The 27197-nt window shown below is 40.8% G+C and overlaps 1 protein-coding gene across 4 annotated transcripts in view; it reads right to left on the reverse strand.

Moving 5' to 3' along the window:
- Window positions 1–27197, reverse strand: part of AKT1 (AKT serine/threonine kinase 1) — a 76217-nt gene that overhangs the window by 16385 nt on the left and 32635 nt on the right. For all 4 annotated transcript variants that reach the window (XM_088166301.1, XM_088166300.1, XM_088166302.1 and 1 more), the window contains 8 exons: window positions 20746–20874; window positions 14030–14141; window positions 11124–11271; window positions 5880–6011; window positions 5648–5713; window positions 3968–4036; window positions 3133–3258; window positions 1781–1909 (listed from right to left, as the gene is read on the reverse strand). In XM_088166301.1, the coding sequence (XP_088022427.1) occupies window positions 1781–1909; window positions 3133–3258; window positions 3968–4036; window positions 5648–5713; window positions 5880–6011; window positions 11124–11271; window positions 14030–14141; window positions 20746–20874 (911 nt within the window). The remainder of the gene's footprint in view (window positions 1–1780; window positions 1910–3132; window positions 3259–3967; window positions 4037–5647; window positions 5714–5879; window positions 6012–11123; window positions 11272–14029; window positions 14142–20745; window positions 20875–27197) is intronic.

Below are 27197 nucleotides of genomic sequence, written 5' to 3' on the forward strand. Positions count from 1 at the left end.
GCAGACAGGAGCATCAACACCCCTGCTTTTAAGGACGTATGACCTTAAACATGTGGAAGATCACTTGCACACAATTTCTAGATTTTTTTGTATGCTATCAGCCAGATGACAACCAGAATTTAACACTCCAACTCACAGATGGGATTTGCAAGTAAGGGAGAAAACTGAGTTAATCAAAAGGATTTGTCCTTCAGGGTTTTCAGATGAGCCAACTCATCATAAATATTTAAAAAAACAAAAAACAACAAATAACGGAATAGAAAGAACAGCCTAACTGCCTGCACAGGGAATCCCCACATTCCAAGTTAGGAAAAACCAAAACAATAAATATTTTCAGCGTCCTCATAAAATCCTTGATGAGAAACTGAAGTTCAGCAATTGATTTTAAGAGGGAAGCTAAAATAAAAGCCATGTTTATGAATAATAAACACTCCATCATACTGCTAATTACTCTCTGCATCAGTAAATCTCAAATTGTGGTGCATGGACCCCCATTTAGATTCACTGAAGACTTCTGGTGATCCATGGAAAAGCTGGCAGGCATCATGAGACGGGCTCCGCCTCTTTGCTGCAAGCTACTTCGACAGGTGCCCATGTTCTTCATTATTACAAAGGACTGGAGGCCCTTGAAAGCAGCTGGGAGTTGAAAAAAAAAACAAAACAAAAACCAAACAAAACCCAAGAGCATGCTGCCACCACTATGAAAGCAGGGAGCACAAAAGCGCTGATCAGCAAAGGCATCAGCTCCCAGCAGAAATATTCCTTCTCCACGCTGGTTTTCCATCCTTTGTTACTTTTGCACAGTTCAATTCAAGGCAGGTTTGCAATGCTCAAGTCTCCCAAATCAGAGGAAAGCTGTGCCAACAGTCTACAACCTGCCAGCAACCCAAGGGCCGCTTCTGTGTGAGCTCTGAGCTGATGGAAATGTAAATGCCATGGGAAGCAAAGCCCACTGCAAGGGAAGCAGCTCTTGTGCAAGGCATACCATGCTGGCTCAGGCTCCGTGCCCTAAACTCCCAAATCCAGGAGTTTGCTTCCACACAGCTCAGAGTGTGGGCAGAGAAACCAGCACCAGCCTGTGGAGCACCGAGTGTACACGCATCCCCTACAGCCTGACTTCACTTCTCATCTGCCCCTAACTCAGTCCCAGCTGTAACACCACCTCTGTTGCACAACTCAGAGTGTTTCCAGGAACAAACCTGCAAACACACATTTGCATTTTGCACTTGAATAGGGAAAAAAGAAAAATTTGCACAAAAAAAAATTCCCTGAAACATAATGTTTGGGGACTGGGATACCCTACCTGGATTTATTTCCTCTGAAACTGGAGTGCTCAAATCAACACTGAGAAATATCTTGTGCTTTTCTAGTAAAAGAATTGGACAATACTTTTACTTCTTAAGTGAAGTCCTATTGATACCTTTCAAATAGGACAACACATAGCAAGTTGCAAAAAAGGTAACCTATCATGAAATATTGGAAGTGATCAAAAGAGGGGTTATTTTTAATTATCCAGCTGATAGATGAAACAAGCACTGTTCCAGTAAAATGTACATATGCTGTCAAGTGGAAGAAACTACCCCGCCAAAAAATTATCATGTATCATTATGCTAAAGATGTGTTTCAGATCATGATGAATAAAGGAGTCTCAGGATGTGTAATTATATAACAGCAGTTAGTGCATGAGCACACCATGGCACAGGAATTATTCTGTACTCCTACTGCTACCATGGAAGGCATGTAAGAAGGCAATTTAACACAACAGCCAAAATAAACATACCTCTGGTGCAAGATACTCTGGAGTGCCACAGAAAGTCTTCATTGTTGCTCCATCCTTGATGCCTTCTTTACACAGTCCAAAGTCTGTTATTTTTATGTGTCCATCTTTATCCAGCATAAGATTTTCCAACTGGGAAGAAAAGCCAAATTAAAAGACATGATTGCCTGTAACATACACTGGTCCTGAGCAGGATAATGAAAGACATGAATTTTGCTGAACAGTTTTGAATCTCATCCTCACTGGGGTCAGAGCCACGGCAGCTGCCAGAGCATGTAAAATGTAAATACACATTTGCAACATTTTCCTCAGTTCTTTAGGGAACATTAAGTAACTTAATTTCTAAGTCTTGGGGTAACCAACCATATATACAGAAAGAACACAGAAACATGAACATTATATTTAGGCTTCTACATTTCATGAAATAATCAGAAATAGCATATGTAATAGAAATCAGTCAGTAATAGCATAAAATAAGTAAAACAGAAATCATATGCATTAAGATTAAGGAACCACTTCCAAAGAAACCCTCTAAGTGAGAATCACTATATACATTTACTCAGCACATGGTATTCATCCCACCCTGAGCCCCTAATTTTTGAGAAAGTCACTGAGGCATTAGGACAGTTTCCTCAGTGTATCAGTGAAGTACATTACAGGGGAATCACTGTGATATGGGAGAGAAAAATCCCAGCAGAGATCCCAAAATCACTCTGACATAGTCTGAAAACATTACAGAGCATGCTTCATTTCAGACTGCTGCTAAATAAACCACCAGGATCCCTTCACCCTGTCCTGAAAACTCTTCTCAGGAAGAAAAAAAATGTTATTGTTGCAGTTTCCTCAAGAATTTCTCAAGTTTATTTGCCCAGTTTGGTTAGGGTTTCTTTTCCACTTCTGTGCTCCCCAAACAAATGAGTAACTTGAAACTTAGGCAGTTTCCTAACTGCAAGCTGCTACTATCAAGATGATATGAGCACACTGCTAGGAAGCACAACATCCATGCAGTGTGAATTTCCATCTCTCTGGTAAGACCAGGATAATGTTCAACCATGCAGAAGCACCAGCAAAGTTTCTCTCAGAACATAAGCAGGCAAGTGAAAATGAAACCCCTGTAGCCCAGTAACCCTTCATGTTCTCTGAAATGCTGCCAGAGTCACAATAAACGCCTTATGCAGCTTCTTGGACTATCAAAGGGTTTAGACATCCTGTAAAGTCCAGCCCAACAGCTGCAACAACAGTTTGGATAAAGTTCAGTTAGGAAAGGATTTCTTAATAGTTCAGGATCATTTGCTTTTTTCAACAACAAACAAAAAGCCAAACCCCAAAAGCCTGAAAATTATTTTTCTACATACCTTCAAATCTCTATAAACCACATTCTTCTCTGAATGCAGGTAATCCAGCGCTGAAACAATCTCAGCCCCATAAAACCGAGCTCGGTCTTCAGAGAAGACACGCTCTCTTGACAGATGGAAAAACAACTACAAGAACAATAATTTGTTAACTTTAAATGCTTCTGAATGATGTCTTGCAGTCCACAAGCCATCCTGCTTAAAAGGTGCTATTATCTAAGAGAAAACCCCTTCCCACCCTCACCAGCTGCATTCCAAAATGTGTTAAAAAGCATCATAAATTAAATGATTAGATAATTATGTCTCCTATTCACAGATGCACACTGATAACCAGTTCATGTACTACAGTCTTACAGGTTCAGAAAATTATAGAACTGTTTTTGACTGTACTACAATTACATATTAAAACTACAGCCTAATGCATGATTTAGAGAAATGTTAATATTTCAACTTTCCCTTCCTGACTGCAATAGTAGTTAGCAGTTTCTAGTTCTCCCTCCAAGTATGTTCACAATATTAATTTAAGTGTTAAAACTTGTCTGGCAACTAGAGCAACTAGAAAGAAACCTTGCCTTCTTGAACTTCTGAATGTCAGTTTACAATATATTGCTGTCATGTAAAATATGAAGCTATGCCCAAAACCTCTACGTTCTAAAAATGGAGTTGAAAAAATTAAGTCTTACTTCTTTGTGTTAGTTAAACCTGTGAACAGCTCTGTTTAATTGGGACAACTTGGATTAATTAGAATTGCAAAAATGGACCTTAGCTGAATAATGTCAAGCAAAATTAGTAGTAGAACAGGAAAATCTTAAAGTATTAAACATTGTATTTCCCTTACCTCCCCTCCATTAGCATACTCCATAACAAAACACAAGCGATCATGTGTCTGAAAGGAATACTTTAAAGCCTGAAAGAGATTTAAGCCAAAACTTAGAAGACAGATCATAGTGACAGTTAGAAAAGTATTTTAATAGATTTTCAGAAGCAGACATGAAATTTTCTATTTTAGTGAAGGTTTTGTCCTTAAATCTTATATAATACTTGTGTTTTCCTGTTGCAGCTGAGGACTGATTCACCAACAACTCATTTCATTAAATAAATTTAATAAAACATTAAACAAATTCCTTGCAGAAGCTATCATCACCTAAAACGCTACAAAACAAAGTCCATTAACAGGCACTCAAGGTGTACCCACAGTGGCTGTGAAGTTTCCTGCTCTGGCCACAGGTTCAACTGACAGATATGAGGCCACAACCAAACTCCGGAGCACAAAGTTTCACCACACTGGCTACAAGACCTCTTATACGAAACACACAAGTATTTTCACACACCAGACCCCTGGCTTCTGCCCTGCTCCCTGCTGACAGCCCACCAGGGGATTGGCCACAACACTGGCAATACCAATTTGTGAGCAATTCACAAAAACAGACCAGATGGGGGCTGTGATGGAGAGTCACAAGGTGCCTGTGTATAGTCTTGTCACATGTATTCCTTTTCCTAGTACCCAAGCAAAACCCAGTCTTGTAGCTAATGTCTCAAGACAGCCCTTATTCTGGATATTTGGGTTTATAAAAGCATTAAAAAGAAGATACTGCATATGATATTGTTGTTTTCATTACAAAGCATGGCACTTTTAAACCAATCGTATTTTTTTCCAGAAAAATGAAGGACCAGGTTTTAGACAGGACCAAGTTTTAGACATGTCAACATTATTGACTTTACTTAATACAGGCAATATTTACTTCCAGAGGTCATGCTTAAAATGTCTGAGTTCCAGCTAAGCCCCTGTACCTGGCCAAATGAAACAAGCAGGATCCTACACAGTCTCTTAGAGGTTTTAAGCAGTTGTAAACAATTCAGAGACAACTTGTAATAAATATCAGAAACAAAATCTTGATATAGAACTTGGATATCTGAACTCAGCCCAGAGAGACTGCTGGCACTGGAGGTCTAAAATGAGAGTATGGATTGACTTTACAATTCAAAAAGAAAGCAGCAGATAAAGCACAGTCCTGCTCTTCCCCTCCTCATTCCACATGCTCCTACCACTATCCTTTGGCTGGCACTACCAGTGCTCTTATTCCACAGTGAACTGTTTCTGGGAGCTTAAAAAAACAACAAAGACAAAATCAAAGGTTTTTCTCCCTAGTGCATCTTCCTGAATTTGTTTGTCACAAGATCAGAGTCACCCCGATCTCTGCTACAAAGGGGAGACCAAACATTTGAAGAGCAAGGAAAGCAGATACTCCTCTCAGAGATAGCAAGTGATTAAATGGGTGAGCCCTAATGTCAAACCACACCCTGAAACGTGTCTTCAAGAGGTGCTGAGGACCTGCCCTGCAAGAATCACAAAACTTGAAAAAGTATTTTCATCTGTGCATCCCTAAAATGGAAGGGTACAAAACTACACAGCCACTCTGTAAATACAGATCTCAGATGCATTACGTAAGTAACAAAAAATAAGGAAAGCCTTGGTGGTGGTGATGTCAAGTTACTGTGCAGAGGGAGAAATGCTTACTGTTAGGAACGGATGCCGAGAGTTCTGTAAAACTCGGTTTTCTGTCAGCGTGTGTGCTACTTCATCCTGAAAGGCAAGCAGAAGGAAATCAGCAAAGTGATCCTCCAGATCAGGGGTCCATTTCAAACACTAACAGAGCAATTATTTACAACTACTCTGAGAATCCTTCCCATGACTTTGACAAAGGCTGTAGCAGGGGTAAACCACATCCCTAAGTTTCCCATCTACTCACCTTTGCTACAATAACTTCCTTCTTCAGAATTTTCATAGCGTAATACCGTCCAGTTGCTTTTTCTTTAACTAAAATGACCTTTCCAAAAGTGCCTTTTCCCAGTAGCTTAAGGTATTCAAACTCATTCATGGTCTGTTAACGATACAGATAAAGAAGAACTGAATTACATGATCTAACAAGAAGTGTATTATTCTCAGACCAGAATTTCTCATTCACATGAGAACCCATCGCATATGTTGCACATGTGGCCTTTTTAATCCTTTTGTTTAGCAAAATTCAGGAGCAGAAATGATTCTTCCACAAAAATGAATGCCAGTGCACTCCCAAAGATAATCAATCAAACTATTTACAGAAAACCATAAGCTTTCAATTAACTGAACACTCTTCTGCATGACTCAACACTCCACTGTACGAGTAACACTGAACGTATTTATCCATAGCCATTTTGACCTCTTGGCCAGTGCAGATATTCATTAAAAGGCACATGCTGCTCTGATCCTAGGGATTAAACCCATACCTTTTTTCTGATCTTCCCCACCTCTCTAGGAGACCAATTTTCTTGTGCTTCATTGAACAGCACCAAAAACCAGAGACAAAATGACTCCCTGTAAGGTCTCTAGCTACTCACTCAATGTGACTTTTGAAAGGGCTTTACAGTGGTTCAGGCACTCTGAGTTGGACACACGGGAGAAATACCAACCAAATATTCTCATGAGGTCAAAACAACACACAAGTTTGCTGGCAAACTTTAGAAAAATCAGGAAACTTTGGCTAAAGGTTCACTATGACATCCAATCAACATAAAACATTTCTCACAGCATTAACTGGGATCATTCACCTTATCAAACTTTAAATCCATTCAACGGTAAATTACTCAAAATATTCCAACAAGAGGGAATTACAAGAAAAACAGAAAATATACAGAAAAGCACACATACAGCTACCAACTCCTGGATTCCAGCTGTGTTCAGATAGAAACACCAAGAAATGAGGTGATGGCCTTGTGAGGCCCTTGGCCTTCATGGGTCCTTCCCCCAGGTGGACTTGTGGTCATTTGGCCATTCAGGAGCTGGGTGAGGGGAGAATGGAGCACTGCCCCTGGTGTGTCAGTGACTGGCAGCTCTGCCAGGCTGGGATACAGGCTCTAGGGGCTGTGGGTCAGTTCACTGTCTCATCAGAGCAAGACCTGACCTGTCCCATTTTCCCACACACATGCATCCCAAAATTTCTTCAAAAAGTACTACTTTTGTGTGGTACTTTTGGCAATCTTTTGTGTTCTCTGCTATAGAAAGTTTCATTCAATAATTAACAGTCTGTGAAAATAATCTCAGAACACATCAAAAATGCAACCATCACTAATAAAACTGAAGTTATCTAGTACCTTAACAATATTGATGATCACTCTTAGCACCATGTAAGTCAACTTGAGTTAGAGTAGCCAGACGTCCTTTGGAGACCTTTTCACTTTAGACAAAACAGTTTTCATTTGATCTACATATTCTGTTACATCAAATTTTGCAAATTTGGACTCCAGTCCGAAAGCTAACCAATAATATATTTGTTCTATTTGTGTGATGTTAGAGTGGTTCTCAGGGAAAAAAGATACCACTCTTTTCTTTCTTGCTCACCCCTTTGAAACCATACTTGTTACTACAATTGTTAGGTACAAGGTCCTGCTAGGATGGCCGACTAATCTGGGAGCAAAAATCTGTGCCAGCATACTGGGGACACTGTTCTGAAAATATAAAATATAAACCATTTAACGTATTTCATTTTAGATTTCAGATTTCATTGCAGCTTTATCTCCAACGGATTTACTGTTTACTATATTGTCCAATATGGTTCCTCTGTGCTCCTCTTTGTCCAGAGCTGACTTTATTCACGTAATTTAGATGCCTCCAGCTGCAGATCTCACAGCTGTGTGTACACTTAAAGTCCTTTCCACTTCTGCTTAAGCGGCTCTTTATTCCACTTCCAGACATACACCCAATCTTCTGGCTGGTCAGGATACACTTGAACATGGATAGTTATTACCAAGACTAAAACAACAAACTTGTACAATGATAAAAGTATTTTTTCCCCAAGAGGTTACGGATTCTGCAGCAGTTCCACCTCTGGCCTCTAGTGACAGGCAAGGCTCAATACCCGCTGCTGCCAGGAGGAGACAGAGTAGGAGGAGATTGAAAAGCTTAATCACAAATACAGGGAAACTTTGAGGGTATTTGAATTCACCACTCTCTCCCACTTTTTGGAGCTGGTGCAGAGAGCTTTTTGTCTCGATCTTGATCCTTAAATTTTGCAATAAATAACAGTAACATTGGAGAAGGCCAACAGGGCACACCAGCTGTTTCCCATGCATTGGTTGGAAGCCCACTGCCTGCCATATTCTCCCAGTAATTTCACCACATGTTGGAGTGGGGAGAGGGATGAGCTTTTCCTCCTCCAACAGGTTTAAGCTTTTCACATAATAGGTCGCTCCCTCCTCAGAAAGTTTTATTTTACTCCCCATCATTGAAATTTTCAAAACATTCTCAGTTTTATTTTTTTTAAGATGACTAATTTTCCCTTGCAAATGAACCAATTCTGTTGCAGAGCGTGATATCACGATATATTGATATAGTGATATATTGGCTCTGCCTCTTGACAGCAGGGCTTGGAGTGGGGTCAAATCCCTCCTCCAAGGAGTGGAGGGAGGTGACATCAGTGACATCATGTCAAGGAGTCCCACCTCCTTATTTTTTACCGATGGGCGGAGTTTATGGTTCGGTGAAGGGTTTGGCTTTGTTGGATCAAACTCCTCCGAAGAGCTGAAGGAGTTGAAATCTCCTTCAGGGAGGTTCAACTCCTCCCCCAGGCTGGAAGACCCTGGTTCATCCTCCACACCTTTCTCAACGGTGTTTATTTGCAACTCTAAAGCTCTTTGGTTCTGCACAAAGTTGTTTAACAGGTTTCTCAGGTTTGGGGCTAGTTGCTTTTGGGCTGTTAATTCTCACTCCGCCCTGAGGCGAGCTATTGTTTCAGCCTCCAAGGCAATTTGCAATTTCATCAGCTCTTTCTCTGGCTCTTCCAACTCGTGCTTCTTTATCTTTCAGGGCTGCTAATAAAGACTCGGAAGTGGAACCACTACCAGGTGTTTTTTTCCCTTCTTTTGACAAAGTACCAATATTCTCCACAAGTACCTGGGTTTTCTGCCAGTTTTTCTCAGACCACTTGTTTGTGTTTGATTAAGCTTCTATACCGGGATTCCAGGACCTTTTTGCCAGAAAACACTGGTTTTGACCAAAAACTACTTTCTCCTTATTCTGAGTTAGACACATGGGAGAAATACCAACCAGATATTCTCATGAGGTCGAAACAACACACAAGTTTACTGCAAGCTTTAGAAAAATCAGGAAACTTTGGCTAAAGGCTTACTACAACATCCAATCAACATAAAACATTTCTCACAGCATTAATTTGGACCATTCACCCTAGCAAACTTCAAATCCATTCAATGGTAAATTACTCAAAATATTCCAACAAGAGGGAATTAAAAAAAAAAAGACAGAAAACATATAGAAAAACACACATACCGCTACCAGCTCCTGGATTCCAGCAGTGTTCAGATAGAAACTCCAAGAAGTAGGGTCCAGATAAGGTGATGGACTTGTGTTTGGCCCTAAATATCCCTTGGTATTCATGGGTCCTTCCCCCAGGTGGGACTTGTGGTAATTTGGCCAATCAGGAGGTGGGTGAGGGGAGAATGGAGCACTGCCCCTGATGTGTCAGTGACTGGCAGCTCTGCCAGGCTGGGATACAGGCTCTAGGGAGCTGTGGGGCAGTTCACTGTCTCACCAGGGCAACGTCTGGCCTGCCCCTTATCCCAGACACATGCACCCCAAAAATGTCTCGAGATGTCACATCTTTCCATTCCCTGACACTGCCTCATAGATCAGCCATTCACTTATTTGTTTCACCATGAGGGAAAGCGTTGGAGGAATCAGCATGTGTTGGAGGCTGAGCAGAGCCTCTGCACCGTCAGATCAAGGACCATTTGCAACATGGCTACAAGACACATGGAAAAAAAGGCTGCTGCAGCTTTTGCTGGAGAAAAATTTTAAGACGTCTCCAACAGCAGACTTCCATATTCTTCCCTAGAGCTGTCTGAGGACATTTTCTGCTAAATTGCTCAATACAGTTGATGCCAGGACCCCAATAATCATTTTGGTTATCCTCACTAACATGTCCAGGAAGAGACAGTCACTGTTACAGAAGACTGTATCCACTTGATGAATGAGGTGGTTCTTGCATTTCTATGACGGACAGCTCAGCAAGAGCAGGAACTGTTCAGCCAAAAACCCAGAAGCCTACTGGAAAGCTCTGACTCAGAGTGGCATGGAAGTAGCCACGCACGTCACTCTGAAACCACTGACATGACACAAGAGTAACACAGAAGCTTAGTGAATGTCCTGGTGGATGGCTATCTTTTTATAGAAAAACTTCATCAGCTTTCCTGAAACTGAAACAAACTTATAAAAGTGGGTGAGGATGACAATCGTGAGATGAAGACACAAGGAAGTGCCCACCTAAAATCCACAGACAATGCATTTGCATGGGGAAAAGTTTTATCAATTCCCTCCTGCAGGAAGAGGTGTGAACACTTTGGAAAACAGAAATATGAAGAGAAGAACACAATGGGATAGAAAGAAATAAAGGAAGTTGTAGACAGATGCCTAAAAAGGCTCAACAGGGCAAAGATCTCCTCTGGCACATACTCATGTCATGGAAGGCCATTCCTTAGCTGGTCCCTTTCAGACTGTGTAGCGCCTAAAACTTGGGGTTTTAGGAGCACTATGGACAGATACTGCAGTGGCTGGCTGGAGTTAGCCTAAACCCCTAATCCAGAGCGATTAAATCCACAGACCCACTCTAAATACTGCAAATCCACCAGAATACCTTTGCACCAGCCTGCAAGGAGTTTACAGAGTCACAAGGCCCAGCAGGAGCTTTGGTTTCAGGCTATGTACCACAGGAAAACAGGCAAACCAAACCCAGACCCGAGCTGGCCTTGAAATCCATCTAACATGTGAACTCAGAACTCTGGCAGACCCAGACAGGCTCTGCTCAGCTGAGACAATTGTTTCCTCCAGAAGCTGTATCTACAGCCAGTCATGGAATTGGCAGGGGAACAGACACGGCTTGATGGCCATTTCTTGTCTCTATTTGAGGAGACCTAAAAAAGTCATTCCTGCTATCCCCACTTACCACTTTGTGTTTTGGCTTTGTCATAGAAACTTCCATTTCTTCGGCACCTGAATTATCACTGGGAGAGCCAGATCTAAAATCCATCATCTCTTCCTCCTGTTTCTTGAGGCTGTCTGCTACTGTTTGGATGGCTTTTGTCCATTCTTCCCTGGCAAAATATAGGCAAAGACATTAATTACTAGTGGCCTTAGATTACCATCTGCTATGGCAAGGATCACCAAGGAATACAGAGCCACTAATACTCTCTAATGAATCAATGGAAGATACAATGAATTATGTGCATTTTCAAGCACTATAAAAATGCATTTTAAAAGTCTTTATTATTCATACTAGAAACAAGAGACAACTGAAGTCCTTCCAGTCTGGACATAATACAAGGCTTTTTGGATAACAATTTCTAATGGGCATTCAGTCAACACCTCAGGATATGATCTGCTGATACAGAGATTTATATAACCAAAAAAAGACTTGCCAAAACCAAAAACCAAAAGGCTTACATGAAGCACAAAGCAATTAAAGACAGCTTCTACATTTTTATGGTGCACTGAAACACACATCCAACTTCTGGTAAGGCTATAGCACCTCTTCGCACACATATCCCAAATTTTAGTGGCTGTAGTGGCAAGGGATGTTCTTGGAGAAGGTATTAAAGCTCAGGACATTTAGGTTATTCTTCTGTTGTAAAGATGATGACATTAATACAGCAATTGCTGTGTAAACTTTAGCAGAATGTCAGCAAAAGCAGTGACATTTCATCTTAGGCACAGGTCTTGGTTATGATAAAGTTTTCACAGCTGTTTCAGCAACTAGTGCTCTAACAGTGACCCCTTCAACTCCCATGGAGACCACTTCCACTCCACTGTACTTTGGGAGATTTCACACCTTTGGAAGCTACTGAAGTGAAAGTTCTTGGCCTTTATTTGATTTTGCTGCAAATTTGTTGAACATAAAGAATACAACTCATAAGGGTTTCCAGGGTCTCGAGACAGGCTTTAAAGACACAGGAACTGAAGACACATCCAGTGGACTATCTGAACTTAACATGTTTACTGTCTTTTGTATATGCAGAGAACAGGATGTATTTTTTAGGGATTGGTTAAATTCTTCTCCTAAGGACATCCCAGGTAAAATATTTTGCTACTACAGCAGGATCAGCAGCAGCCAATGCTGAACAACTCTGTGCACAATCTGCAGTGCAGTCGTGCCCTCCTTATCAATGTCCAATTTTTAAATGGTCCTATGAAGTTGTTTTTTTAAAAATCATATCTGAACATGTGGATTTCTGTTTATAATGGATGCAGCAGGCAAATCATTCCCCAGAGGAAGACAAGTCCATGGGAAAAAGTATCCAACAGAAAAATTTAATAACAACTGCACCATGTAAGGTGTTTCCTGCCTTGTGCATTTTTTATTTTGGATTTTGCCTGAATTGTGCATGATTCGTCCAGCCCTGTCTGGGGCAGCAAGGTAATGCCAAACATTGAGAACATTCTCCCTATACTCCCAGCACAGACTGCTCTATTCACCATCACTAACACATTTCCCTTATTTACTAGTCATATTTTTATATTCAAAATGATTACAAAAAGAACTACTTCTTCTGCACTTTTTTCTCTCCGTTTCTCTCAAAAAAGCAAACATTGGCTCTAAAGGCATATAGAAAGCTAAAGGCATATTGACCTTCATATCTCTTTTGTTACTGACTTGGTTGAGATCTCAGCCCTCCTGAAGTGAGTATCTTTGATTTCTGGGAGAACAGAATTTCACCCTCAGCTTTTATGTCTCAAGAGTACACAACAGAGGTGACTAACACTCTGAGCCTGAAGTGTCACAAAGCTGACTTAATTGGCTAGGAGGGAACAAAACAAGACTGAAACATAATCTTCCCCCAAGTGGAAACTGCTATTCACTCCCTTTAGGGTCACTGACCACGAAGTTCCTAAAAGAAACAAGGACCAGTTTCTTATTCTTTGCTTTTAATTTGACTTAACCTTCTTCTGATCATTGTAACAGAATCAAAAGCAATAATAAGGAGCATGCAAAGTGCATGCAAAGGCTATGAAAGAAATAAGTGAGTAATACTGGGTAGAATTTACTGGTCTTCAAAATAAACATGTGTAAGTATCATATCCAGGGAGGACAAGGGTTTTAAGATACCCACTCCCTTAGGGCAATGATTAGGGAATAATTTAAGTTCAGTTTCTGAAGAGCAAGTAAATATTTAAATAAATAAACTCAGTAGTTGTGTTATAGCTGTGCTGCAAAACTGTTCTCTCTAGAGGTAAGAGATCAATTCTGCAATGATGAGAGCACAGGATGTAGCTCTTAGCTTTGTTTCCTAAAACATGAAACAGAAATCTGCACCTGCAGCAGATAACTATCACCTTTATTATCTAATTTGCATAAAACATTAGCAATCAGCAATGATATAACTAACTTTTCCTTTAGAAATAGAATGTCTAAATAGACTTTAAAAGGTCACTATTTTGATACAATTTAACTCTGCCTGAATCTCTATTTCACTTGTGCTCATCCTTCCAGAAACTCCCAGGTCAGAAACCCTTCATTTTACATACCTCAACATTTCCAGTGAGAAATGAACCTTACATTTCCAGAAATAACTACCTGTGTGCTGGTACACACCTGCATCTGTCCATTTTGGATACCCAACCTAGCAACATTTCACTTACAAACACTGCTCAAAATCCACTCTCTGAAACTTGCCTTTAGGGTTGCTTTTATACTGGAAAATGCACTAAAACGGAGGCAAAAATTATTTGTCACTTTTCAGTCCAGACGTACATCATCTGATAAATAAGAGCTTCAGCAGAGGACTCACTATTAATGCTGAACACTTGCATCTGCTTTTGCAAGGAGTTTATGCATTAAATATGAATGAAACATACCGCTCCTCTGGAGTCTCCACATGAAATGTTCTTTCAATTACTGTGGTCCACTGGAGGCATCTAATGATAAATGTGTTTGGTTTAGGTCGCTCTGTCTTCATCAGCTGGCACTCTACCACAATCAAGGAAGAAAGAGTCATGGTACATAAGCAGGTTTAAATAATCATTTGTCTTTATTCTTATCTAGCAAACTGTTGCAATTAATCAGCCATAGAAATCTCTGTAAGTACTTCTTTAGGAGACTTGAGACAATTTACTGTGTTGATGAAACCAATAAATAGCTTGGGAGATAGCCATCTAAGCAGCTCTGAAATCAAATTCTGCTTTGAAAGGATCCACATTTGGTCTGCCCATAGAGGTAAGCAGAAATGTGATGTGATAACACAGAAGTCATTCAGACTCAGGTCCCATACTGTAAAGGTCATCCAGAGCACAGCACATGGCCAAAGTCATTTGACAATGCACCAATTACATTTACTGAAAGTCAAGCCCCCACCTTCCCTCCTATTGACTTTCCCACGTAAAACTCCTCCATGGGTTCCAGGGAGCTGCAAGAGAACATATGATCATTTTGCAGTGATGTGATGAAGATCAGACTCAGCATTTCCAGTCCTCAAACACTAGAGGGAACATCAAACTGCAGAGGCACCCCCTGAGAAGACCCCGTTCCAAAGGCTTCGGGAGAGCTGCCGCAGTCGGATGCTGCACGGACACGCAGTGAGCAGCCTCCACCACTGCCAGGGTTTGAGCACAGCCTAAAAAGGCGACAGAAGTACAGCTACATGCTAAGCCACCACTTCCTTCATCAAAATGGTCTGTTGAGAGCTGAGTGTAATTTTTTTTAAATCACATCTACTACTTTAAGCTTCTTAGGATGTTACAAGTGTTTATTCTTCAAATTTAGGCCAGAAAATGTCCCTGATAAAGAGTACCTTTTAGCTCTACTATCAGAGATCAGAAAAACAAAATAAAATAATTGAAATAACAACAGGAGTCAAACCATCATATTTTTTAGAAAAACATTAATAGAAAAGCTAATTAATTAAACAGATCCTGCTAGAGGAAAGTCAAATCAAGAAACTAAGCGAGTAGGGGGGAAAATATAATTGTGGGAGTTTTTTTCTTCCATTTAACTATTTTCCTTGCAGTTAATGAAACCACAAGCTTGCTGTTACTTGGCCTCCAGTTTCTAAATCGACTTCTAAATAAATAAAAAGGCACTACGAAGACAGGAAGAAATTTCTGTTTACTGCTAGAGCTATCAACTTCCTCCACCATCAGCAACGTGCAAGTGGAGGACAGAATCCAAGAGAACAACAGTATGCATTACTAAGGCTACACTGGTAACATTAGGTTAATTTCATTATTGTGTAAATTTAGAATGCTCAGTTTTAAGTTCAAGCTCTTAATTAGCACCAAGATAAAATATTTACTGCCAGTGTTTTTGGGCGCTGTGTTTTTGGCAATATATTTCATGCCTCATTTGCTGCTGGAATTATAAGCTTTTCAATTAGTAACTCTGCATTTTTCATGACAAGAAAATATAATTTTTCTTTACTAGCACGCTGAGGTTATACTGCATCCTAGTAAAGCACTCCAATTAGATAAGAGAAAGTTTATTAATGAGTCACGCAAAGGCTTTAGCGCAGTGAACGGCACTCCTTCATTCAGATTAAACAACTTCCACGCAGCGATGCAGCCGTGCTGGATTTGGCCTTCCAGCCACCTCCGTCCCCTCACAGAATGGCAACAAGAGCCAAACACAACTGCCCAGGCTGGCACAGCCCCGTGAGCCTGGTGCTGATAAATTCTGCTTCTGCTCCCAGACCTCCCACCTCCCTTTAGCTGCCCTTCGTTTTTTGTTGTTTGTTTGTTCTGCCTCCCATTTCTATCTGCTTAATGTGATTAGATTAAGGCTGGGGCTGTCCCCTAGGAGCCTGCACAATGCAGCCCTAAGACACTGAATCTGGCTGAAGACTCGAAGAACAACATCAGGCTATTTCCTAACCTTGTGCTAATCCAGAGCTGTTCTCCCATACTTATCCCGAAGTACAACATTATAAAGAAATAAACAGAGAGGTTTTGCTTAGATTTTAAAAACACTTTAGATTCATATTCTGAAGTAGCTGCATAGATATTTAAACTAGCCATGAACTCTATATTTAACCATTTAATTTCAGCATGATAAACCACACAAGTTTTTTTTATGTCATAGATGGGGACCAATTACATGTCACTCTTCCCCTAAATCAGCACTGTCCATTGATATTTGTTAAGCTTGCTGATCCAGCAATCTTTAAGGCATACAGCAAGATGAATAATAGAGATTTGTCAGTTAATAACCACTATAATTCAAGAATGTCACCCAGAATTGTTTTGTTTAGTGAACAATATGCTGTCTAATTACGCTGCTCAATCATAACAGCACATATCAAGAAATACAGAAGGCTTTACTTTTAAATTGCTTTACCAAAGTGCTGTACCACATAGGTTCTACAAAGTTTGAAACTACCACTTATTTCTCACCATATATGATAATCACATAGATTTCATCAATGAAACAAAAGTATTTTTTTTATTCCTTTTAAACCCAATTGTGTGCTCTTCACTGTAGTTGAAGTTAGAGAAGCAGCACCAAATCCACCTTATCTGTTCATCAATATAATATTGCAACGTGCACCACTCCAGCAGAGCACAGACAGATGTTGTGTAGTATTAGGTCTGATTTATGGCATGCTTGGTGATTCTGCTATAAAACATTCAATTTCAAATAGGGGACGAGGGTCTCTACCCACTTTGAAGAAAGTTTTTCCTGTGAAACATGTAAGTATTCCCCATTTGCAACAAAGTAAGTACTATAAACAGCAGCCTGTTAAAAATTATTTAAATTTCTCTAAAGAACCTTTGATTCTTTCCTGGCGTTTGGTCTTTTAAAGTAAGTAGGACAGAGAAATTGCTCCTAACAGGAATAGACACCAAGGCATTCAAATGTAAATTACCATTTTGTATTTGAAAGACACTTAGTATTATCCCAGTGACTTTCTAAAATGTCATAATATTTGCTTTCCCAGCACTTAAGCTAAAAGGCAGATTACTTTCGATGAAAGTGTCAAACTCTGCTCCCTATATAATGACATCACACTTAAAACAATAATGTCAAGGAAGAAGCCTTCCTATTCCTGCTTTGGTTTCTTTAAGGAAGGGTATGGAGAAACAAAGAAGAAAACAGAAAAAAAAGGAAAAAGGCAAATAAGGAAAACAGAATGATGAAGAAATTAAACTTTTTGAAGACAAACAGTAATATTATGTTGAAGTGTTCGTTTTCTGCTAGCACAACTGGATAGATTCAACTCTGAACTGTTCAGCATGGCAAAAGTGAGGGGCCAGGAGCACCAAGTTACAGACCTGCACAAAGGTGGCTCTTAGTAACAGCAGACAAAAAATCCAACCACTAATCTGGCCAGCCTGTGCACTCTGAAAAATGCTTGACTGCAGACACACAGTCCTGTCCCAAAAGGAGCTCTCTTATTGTTGAGCAATTATGTTTTCAGCAGTACAATAAAACCACCACAGTCCATCTTCCTTTTTGACAGCCGGGAGAAATAATCCCTTTCTAACAGGAGCAGCCTCTCTCTCCATGTGGTTTTTCACAATATACTGCTTCTCTCAGCTATATGGTTTTAAAGGCTTATAACCTAATAGGGAGACATACATGATAATCCGAGATTACAATCAGTATGAAGGCTACTTATCTCACAGATTTACAACTCAGGCTCTATTGGTTATTCATCTGCAGGAGCTCTGGAGCAGAACTTTTAGGTACAGACTTTTTTTATTCCTTCTACCCTATTAGTACTAAAGTACAGAACACAAACACAAGATTCAAAAATCTCAGTTAAACACTCAGGCACCATGTTTCATGAGTGTTACTTTGGGTTCTTTTTTATTTGTTTTTTGTTTGGTTGCTGTTGTTTGTTTTTTTAAATAAATCATGAATAGGTTAATTCCAGAGAAAATAAATTCCTTAAACACAGCTAACACTGGTATATAGCTATTTTAAAAGGAAAATTAGATGGAGAAAAAGTTGTTTAAAATAAATAGTAAGCCTCTCTTTAGCCAGAAGGGCTTAGAAACAAGTTTTCAAAAATGTATGATCAAAACCCTCACAGACCAAAAGCAAAAGGCTAGTGTAGGAAAAAAAAGAGAGGCTGACAAGCACAAGGAAATCACACATTATTTATTGCTAATACTTTCTTCATACCTGTTAAAGGAAAAGATAGGTGATCATTAGTTACCTTCTATCATAGCTCTCTCATGAATTACTTCCCACTTCTCATGTGCTGACAAAATCACTCATATGAATTTTACACTACCAGTAATAAAATTCTCCTTTTAAAAAAACCCTCCTTTTACTTGCAAAGATAAAAAAGTCTACATTTTTGTACAGCCGAAGAGGGTAAAGATTTTAATCAGAAACATGGGACCACTTCCAAAGAACAGACTGACAGAGACAGCCTGCCATCTCATTAAAAAAAAAATCTGGTTCACTAATTAACAAAAAAAAAGTCAGGGCTATCATGGTGTCTTGGAGGAAAAGAAAATAGAAGGATTAATTTTTACAAAATATTTAATCTAAATTCCCCCCACCTTTCACTGGCTTCTAGAGGCCTGTGCTCTGGCCTGAGCCTTCCTCCAGAGACAGCTCAAATTCATTCACACAAACGTGACATGTTAACCTAAATGAAAGGATCAGGCAAGCAGGTTCAAAGGGAAAGCCTGTGCTGCAAAATACATCCAAACAGTGATCCCTGAGAAGAGCTCAGCTGATTAGAGCCTGGTGCTAATAACACCAAGTTTGTGGGTTCAATCCCCATATGGGCCATTTACTTGAAGAATTGGACTCGATGATCCTTGTGGGTCTCGTCCAACTCAGAATATTCTGTCAATCTGTGAAAGTGTAGAGGGCACTCAGAAGGGACAGAAGTGCTGGCAGCATTGTGCTACTGCTTACATGAGAAATTAAATCCTGGTGAGGAAACAGCTCCTTCTGTGGGCCCAAATCCACAATAATGACTTCTAGCAAGGAGGCCCCACGCCAGTCTTCAAGGCCTTCCTCCTGACCTGCCACCAGGCAAGAGCCACTGCTAGGAACATCCTCCCAGCCACCACCCAGCCCACAATGCCTCTTATAGGGACTACAACTCATCTATAGGCATGTGCTGTGTCTTCTCCAACAATGTTCCGATGCCATGGTAACAAACCTGTTTATCTATAAATGCTGAGACTGATGGGCTCGATCTGCCAAAAAAGCACCATATTCCTGTTATGAAAACTGATTTAAGTTAACCCATTTTAAAGGCAACTTGGACAAAAAAAGGCGATGAACACATTTTTACTCCTTAGCGCTGAGCTGCTCAAGTAATGCAGTTAGCAGCAAGAGGATGGAAGTGTCCTCCAGAAAGTGCATTTGTTAAAAGCCTCTGGCTATAGACCAACTACTGAATTAATGGCTTTCTGCTGCTTTGCTTTACCTTCTTGATCTGTAAGAAGATACCAGTCTAAAGAGGAAAGTACCATGTCATTACTGCAATGAAAACACTACGACAATTTTGCCTCTCAAACGAGACAAAAAGCCTCAAAGCACTCTTGGAATCCTGCACAGAGGCACCAAACAACAGCTTGTCCATTATTTATTCCCATCATCACTCAGAACAGGTATATGACGCTACTGGAGGAAAAAATAATGAACAATTCCATTAATTCCTACTGCTGTCCAGCCCTCTTCCAGGAGCAGGGGTTTCAAAATAAATACCTGTTTAATGATCAGCTACGAAGATGAACTCCCTGTATTCTGAGCTACCTTGTAATGAAGAGGGAAAGCCCCTACCCTTCTCTCTGCAGAGTTTTGCTTCCAGTAGTCACCAGGAACATGGAACAGATCATTGTTAATAACAGGTGCCACAATGATCTATTTTTAAGTGGTGGAATGAGACACAGGCAGATCATGAGACAGGAAAGATTAAGAACAGGAGAAAATAAAAGCTGGAAGTATACAGCAAAAGGTTAAAAACATGAGCAAGAAAAGGAAATTATCTCCAGAGTCTTCTATCACATCCTGTGCTGCAGCACCTGAGCAAAGTCGGAAATGTTTGCATAGTAGAGAGTGCAGAGGTTAGGAGATGTTATTATTTCTAAACCCTTTTGTTGGCTTTGATAGAAGAACTACGGGTTTGTGTTCAAAATTAAGAAAATCCAAGTGAGCTTCATTAAAACACGTGCTCACTCTGCATTCTCTTATGCTAACAATTAAATAACTCTGACCTATGTCAATACCACTGAAATCCAGATCTGGTGTCAGAAATGCTTCTGCTGTACCTACCTACCAAGTACATGCACCTGGGTGAATTTCCACTTTAAAGCAATTTGCCGACTAACATACATACAAAATATTAACAAATAAACCGATTTTACTCAATAACCAGAAACAGTAAATTACTAGAAAACTTTAAAAAAAAGAAAAACAAGCAGAGAATCAAACTTCCACATTACAATCATTCCTGAGAAACACAGTGGGATTTATCAGCTCAAATAAACACACTTAGTGTTTAAATACACCACTCTGGGCAGATCTGAATGTTACTGATGCAGCTTACCAGCTATGTTACAAGAAGACATCAACCCCCCAACTGGACAAGGGAGCAGCTACAAACACTTACGAGCTACTGAGAAGTTATTTAAAGGTGATTCCCGCTGGTCAACATCCTGTGGCCGTTCCTTGTAGCCGATGAAGGTGCCATCATTCTTCAAGAGAAAATACCGCGGCCTCCATGTCTTGATGTATTCTCCTGGAAAGAGAGGATTGGCAAAGGGAAACAACATCAGGAAACACCCCAAAATACTGACACACCAATAATTTCTGTTAATATTGGAACTATATGTCATCCTGACAGCAGCAGTTTTAAGAACATTCAGTTCAGTCTGATACAAACAGCGGAAAAATACAGGCACTGAGTCACATACTGATAGCGATGTTAGCCATGAAAATGGGACTTCATGAAAGGTAAACAGCTCTGTTTTGTTCTTCCATCTACTTTGATTTTCATTCAAATTCTGCAACATCTGCCTTAAATGCATTTTAAATTTTAAAAAAATCAGAGCAGATGTCCTATGTATTATTTTTGCTATTGTCATTTTTCATACTGACAAGTGGAGAAATTTTTTTCATTTACATTTTGCAGCGCAAGTATTTTAAACAACAATGGGTAATTTACTAATTAGTCAACTGCTTTATCAAACCAACAGTCACTTTCAGACCATAAGAAGATAATTCTCTGCTTATGTTACATAACATCACTCACTTCTCTCACAACATCTCAAGCATGAAACACAAGATGATATATCACAATACGAAGGGGAAAACACTGAATGATATATAGCCACCACAAAGTCAAAAACAAACATCTACTCTGAAAGATATGCCACCTTTCTTTGTCTGAGGAAACACCCATAGCTCACACCACACTACTGCTCATCTGAGTAACCTGCACAGGTGACACTTGTGTAATGCGTTACAGCCATATTCAAGATGTTCAGCAGGAGAGTAAGAAGAAAAGAGTTAATCAAAACCTCAGTTATTTACTGGATTTATTCAGTTGGTCTTCAGGGAAAGAAGACAGAAGTCCCACCAGTGGCTCTTCTGGATGACTGTCAGTATGCCTCAGGTTTTTGCTTATTGACCAGATCATTGTTTTCTGATGCAGTCTCTCAAGAATCCCAAATAGCTTTTCATAGTGCCAAGCTGCACCTCTAGTCCTACAAGGTCCTGCAGTAATGTTTTTACTCAACTGAGTCACAAAAATCTCATTCAAGATGTTATTCTAAACACAGTACTGGCCACACTTTTCAATTCTGCTCACCCCAACAACCAATTTAAAAATTTTAAAAGCAAATGGTCAACTACAAAGCACCCACAGCTGTGCATCAACCATACCCTCCTCTCTTCTGTATGGTTTCTCACTGTTTTTTTTAACGCTAGGGAGAAGATAAGGGAGCACACTAGGAGCTGAACTCCTTTCCAGCCTGTCACAGCAGGACCACGCCTGTGCACCCTGTAATGCTGCCCTGAGTGGCTGGTGCCCAATGCCCACAGATTCACCTGCTGGCAAGTTCTTCAAACAACGAAGAACAGTGAGAGGAGAAGGCTCATCAGATTTATTGGCTCTGGCAACCTTCTGCTGCTCTCTTGCTCTCCCAGGCTCCTCTCATACTTTCCTGCTGCTCAGTTTTCCTCCGCTGGTGATTTCTCTCCCAGCAAAGTGCACCCTGCCCCAGGAACTCCCTTGCAGCTGCTTTGTCTCCTTCCTCTCCCCACAGACCTCCTCTCCGTCTGTGGTGCAGTTTCAACCTGCTTTGGGCACCAGCTGTGCCACTTCTCAGTTCACACTCATCCTTCTCCCTCCTGCACACAGAAGCAGAAGCAACCCCGACACCCACACAAAACAGACATGGGTGTGCACAGCCCCCACCAGCTGCTTTCACCTCTTTAGTCCTCACTGGGATTTCAAATTTCTAATCTAAAGAAAAAAAATAAGAGCTACTGAACTGTTAGAGGGAGTCACACAGAGCCACCTTTGCAGTTGTCATGTCTGCAGAAAACATCAATTTGAACTGATGAAACTGAAGTATAGGGCAAGAAAGAGGAGAGGAAAATGAGCACAAACCTTCTCATTGTTTCTTTTAGAGATTGTTGTTACTGCTCCAAGTATTATACCAAGCTATAAGGCGTTTACAAAAGTGCCATCATCACTCCAGGAATTTCAGAAGAACTCATCTGTCATGGTTTAACATTTATAGGCAAGGAGGTAAATGTAGAAGGTTTTGTTGTCATCTAATTCTGACCTTAATTAAATGCTGACAACTTTCTGGGATCAGCAGGAGATTATGAAGCCTTTCACATTTAAATTATCAGTCCAACTCGGCCCACATCAGTGAGATTACTCCAATCTCATTACTATTACACCACAGATGTGACTACAGGGACAACAAGATTCGTGGCACGCTCAGCCCAGCTCCTGAGTAGAGGTTTGCCAGGTAAGCAGGCTGGGGAGGCAGCTGCCCAGACTATCAGGATTTTGGAACATGCTGTTACCTACCTGACTCGTTGGTATTTTCTTCTCTTGCATAAAGCACACCCAGGAGACTTAATGACCACCACACACCCCTTATCCTATCCGCACTTAGGACTAAATCCAGATTGGATGGGACAAAAAATATCTGAACACAGACAAGACTGAGAGTTTCTACTTCCCTTAGTCCTTAATTTATGCTGCACATCTTCCCCACTGGCATTTACAGAGGGGACATTAATTTTTTGCAGATTCTGAAATTATTATCTGGTTATTTGCACTGAAGTATACCTAATTTTAAAGACTTACACGGCCCTGTCACAGAAGACTTTCTCTGAGATTAGAAGCTTATGTTTGGCTCTCATACTTTCTTACAGCTTTATCCCACCGATCTGCTTCTCTGTTAGAAACACATCCTCTAACAGGATTAATCACACAGTCTTTAAAATGGTGCATTCCTTACATATATAGCATCCTCCTCCACACTCACTGCTTCTGTATGAAAAATCAAGGATTTCATTACCACCAGTCTTTCTGCAGGGATCATTCTACTTGGATCTTCCTTTAAGCATTCCTGCAGCTGGTTATGGTTCCTGACCCACCTTTTTAATTTGCGAATAAGTAATATGATTTTATTTCAATTTTTTCCACATGTCTGGAGCTTAATGAATACTGTGATACGGCAATCAAACATATTATTGATTATTGTTCTTGCCAAGAAGAGTATGAGGCACACCGCAACATCTGTGGTACAAATTTTTATTATATAGCACACTGAGGTTGTACTTGTGCATCCTGCAAAAAAGTGGCAAGACACTGCCTGGTGTGTGACTTCCCAAAGAGATGATCTCCAAGTATAATTTTACATTCAAGCCTGAGCAAGCTATCGTTCTTCTGCAGAAGCTTGGACACACAGATTCACCAACAGTCATGAAAAAGATGTACAAAGTGCATATTATTAAGAAACAAGTTTATATTTTTATGATTAGCTAAAAGACTATAAATGGCCTACAGCCCACGAGGACCACATCAAAAGGTGACAGCAAATCTGAGTACTGGAGGCAGAAAAGGAGTTTGTCAATACAAACAAAAAATAATTATGTGGAACTGCTGGGACAAAGCTGTCTAAAAAACATCAACACCTTTTCCTTCCTCCGATATACTCAGCAAGCTGTCATGCCTCAAGAGTGAACTGAGCTGTTTCAATTTTTTGCCCTGTGTTCTTTGTTCCTGTTGCGGTTTTGTTTTTAAGAATCACAAGAAGAAGTTACTTGAAGTCACTAATATTAGCAGTTGTGTAGTCACACTAGAAAGAATTGTACCGAGTACAGTAAATGCAAGCATGTGTGGCAAATTCTATCAGACAACACTAAAAAAAAATAATGATCCACCATGGAAAAGTGAACAATTTACAAAGCAAAACATTTTTTCCTCTGTGATTCATTGCTTGTGTAATGCCCTGGCAGAGCCTTCTTTGTTTTCAGTAACAGAATGCTAACACTGCAGAGACAGGAAAGCAAAAGCATGGGTTATAAATCCTACATATAAAATCCTGGAACCAAACAGACTCCTCTGTAGCTTGCTAGCTTTATTATTTAAAATCTTTATGTACCATTCTGTTTACTCCAAGCAATTTCCAAATTGCAAAGATTCCCAAACTGTATATATCTGGAAACATACACAAAGATTGCTATAGACTGATTTCCCTTTATTGCCTTGTGTCTGCCCCCACACACTGCACATTAAAATACTTAACACACACTCAGAATGTAAATCCATCTCATGCCAGAAAAGCTTTTTCGCTGTAACACATACTGCAAAGCACACTTATGCCTGAATATTTCAGAAAAACTTAAACACAAAACTCCTTTGGTTCATGAAAAGTTAATTCTACTGAGGATTTACAATAATGCAGGGTTAGATTATTTTCCTCTCCTCCCCACAACAGTATCTCACCGAATCTGGAGCTGTCTACCACTGATAGAGTGTCTAACATCAGAAACAGCTGCCACTCCCTGGGAAGCTCACGGGGTAAGTGGAGAATAATGAGCAGCAAGCACCAGCAGAACAAAAGAAAATCCATCTTTATTTACCAACTGCTGCATGCTTGTTGCTGCATTAAGCTCATTCAAAGCCAACACCACACCCTTTAATTCAGAACAGACTATATTTAAGAAGCCTCCACTTTTGTTTTAATCAACTCATACATACAAATGGTTTAAAAAAAAAAATCATTAGGTTAACCAAGTCAGCATCCAATGCTACCCTTGATATTTACAAAAGCACCCGACCGACTATTAACTTTCTTATGGCCCAGAGTAACCAAGTAATAAGCCCAGGAGCACTGACTGAAAACAAAGTCTCAGTTATATGAAATGCCGTCAAGTGGCTACCACAAATCTACCAATAAATAATGCATTAAACTTTCTGCTCTGAGCATCAGAAGTAGCACCTTTAATTGCATTTAAGCATGCCACTAAAAAAAAATGAGAGGTTTTGAGTTATGCAAGCCTTCTCCACATTCCCACACGCTCTGATGTACGGCACTCCCAGCTTGTACAGCCCCAGTTCCTGTCCGAGGGAACATGAAAGTTATGCCAATCGCAGCGCTAATGTGCCACCCATCAAAGGCCCAGTGACTCATTTCTGAGCCTCAATGGCCATGAGAAGTGGTCTGCATCCTGTCGGCCTAATAAGGGCTCGGAAAACAGATGCCAATTTCCTTAAAGACGTGAAGCTTTCAGAAGCTGCCATCTCGTTCGTGCTGAGGGGTTGGATGGGGATTTACAGTTAATTCTTACTGCTTGAGTAAATTGAGTAAGTGTCCACTTGCTTCAAAACCAGCTGAAATCAAAACAGATTTGGAAAAAGAAAGCAGGACTTGAAAACTTGCCGTTGCATTTCTAAAGCACTCAGAAGCAAACCCTTTCCAAGTGCAGGGAGCTAATTCTGGATCTTAACGACCTGACACCAAACAATTAAGTCTAGGGTGACCCGAATGAAAACTCTCAGCTCAAATATGTTTTATTTTTTATAAAAATAGCTGCACAGACACCCACCAGGCTGGTACACCACTCTTCGCTCCCTTTAGCAAACTGTCAGAACAAGATATTTAGACACAGTACATTTTCGATAGCTTGGGGAAGTCAAAAAGAAAAGGGAAAAAAGAGGTTATGTTAATGTCTTTCCCAACACGCTGGCGGAGAGAGGAGGACCTCTGGTTTGTCTGCCTATTCAGAGGCGCAGCGAAGGGGCCGGTTCTTTGATGGTTTTTTTGGGCCCCTCTCTGGATGCCTCCTCGGCCATGGCCTCCAGCGTACAGCTGCAGAGGCGCTCCCTGTGCCTGGAATCTCAATGAGGTGGCTGGGCCTGCCGACAGGGCTGCTCCCCGCCGGGGAGGTCACCCGCAGCCCACGGCCCCGCACGGCTCGGCTCCTCGGTGCATGGCCAGCATTGTACGGCTCGGCTCCTCCGTGCATGGCCAGCACAGCACGGCTCGGCTCCTCCGTGCATGGCCAGCACAGCACGGCTCGGCTCCTCCGTGCATGGCATGGCCCAAACGTGGGGTCCCACAGTCCCAATGGGCTGATTCGGGGCACGACAAATCGGTTCCCCACTTTCTTCCCCTGCGGGCAGTGCGAGTGTGGGGTGCCTGGCCATGACTGACGTGACTGCCAACAGGTTCAGGAGCAGTGCCGCCTCCTCCTCCTTGGTTTCAGCTTTTCTAAACCTCCTGCCGTTTCTCAAGCTCAGGGAAAGTTGCAATACAGGGCACCTGTTCCATTATCATATCTTGGGGAAATATGGGGAAGGAGGGAAGAAGGGAGGGAGGTGGGCACCGGAGGTGGGGCGAAGGGTGATGGATGAGCCATCTGGCCCTCGAGTGACAAAGGGAGCTGTGGAAGGACAACTCCTGGTCACCTAGCACCCCACATCTGCAAATTAACTTCAGAAAGTAGCCTTGGCTTAGGGCTTTAGGTCTTTAGTTACACAACAGCGCAGGTGGGAAACACCTAAGGAAGGCAATGGGTGCTCTGATTCAC

This window comes from Sturnus vulgaris, chromosome 6 (genome assembly GCF_052056855.1).
Source record: "Sturnus vulgaris isolate bStuVul1 chromosome 6, bStuVul1.hap1, whole genome shotgun sequence".
Taxonomy (NCBI): domain Eukaryota; kingdom Metazoa; phylum Chordata; class Aves; order Passeriformes; family Sturnidae; genus Sturnus; species Sturnus vulgaris.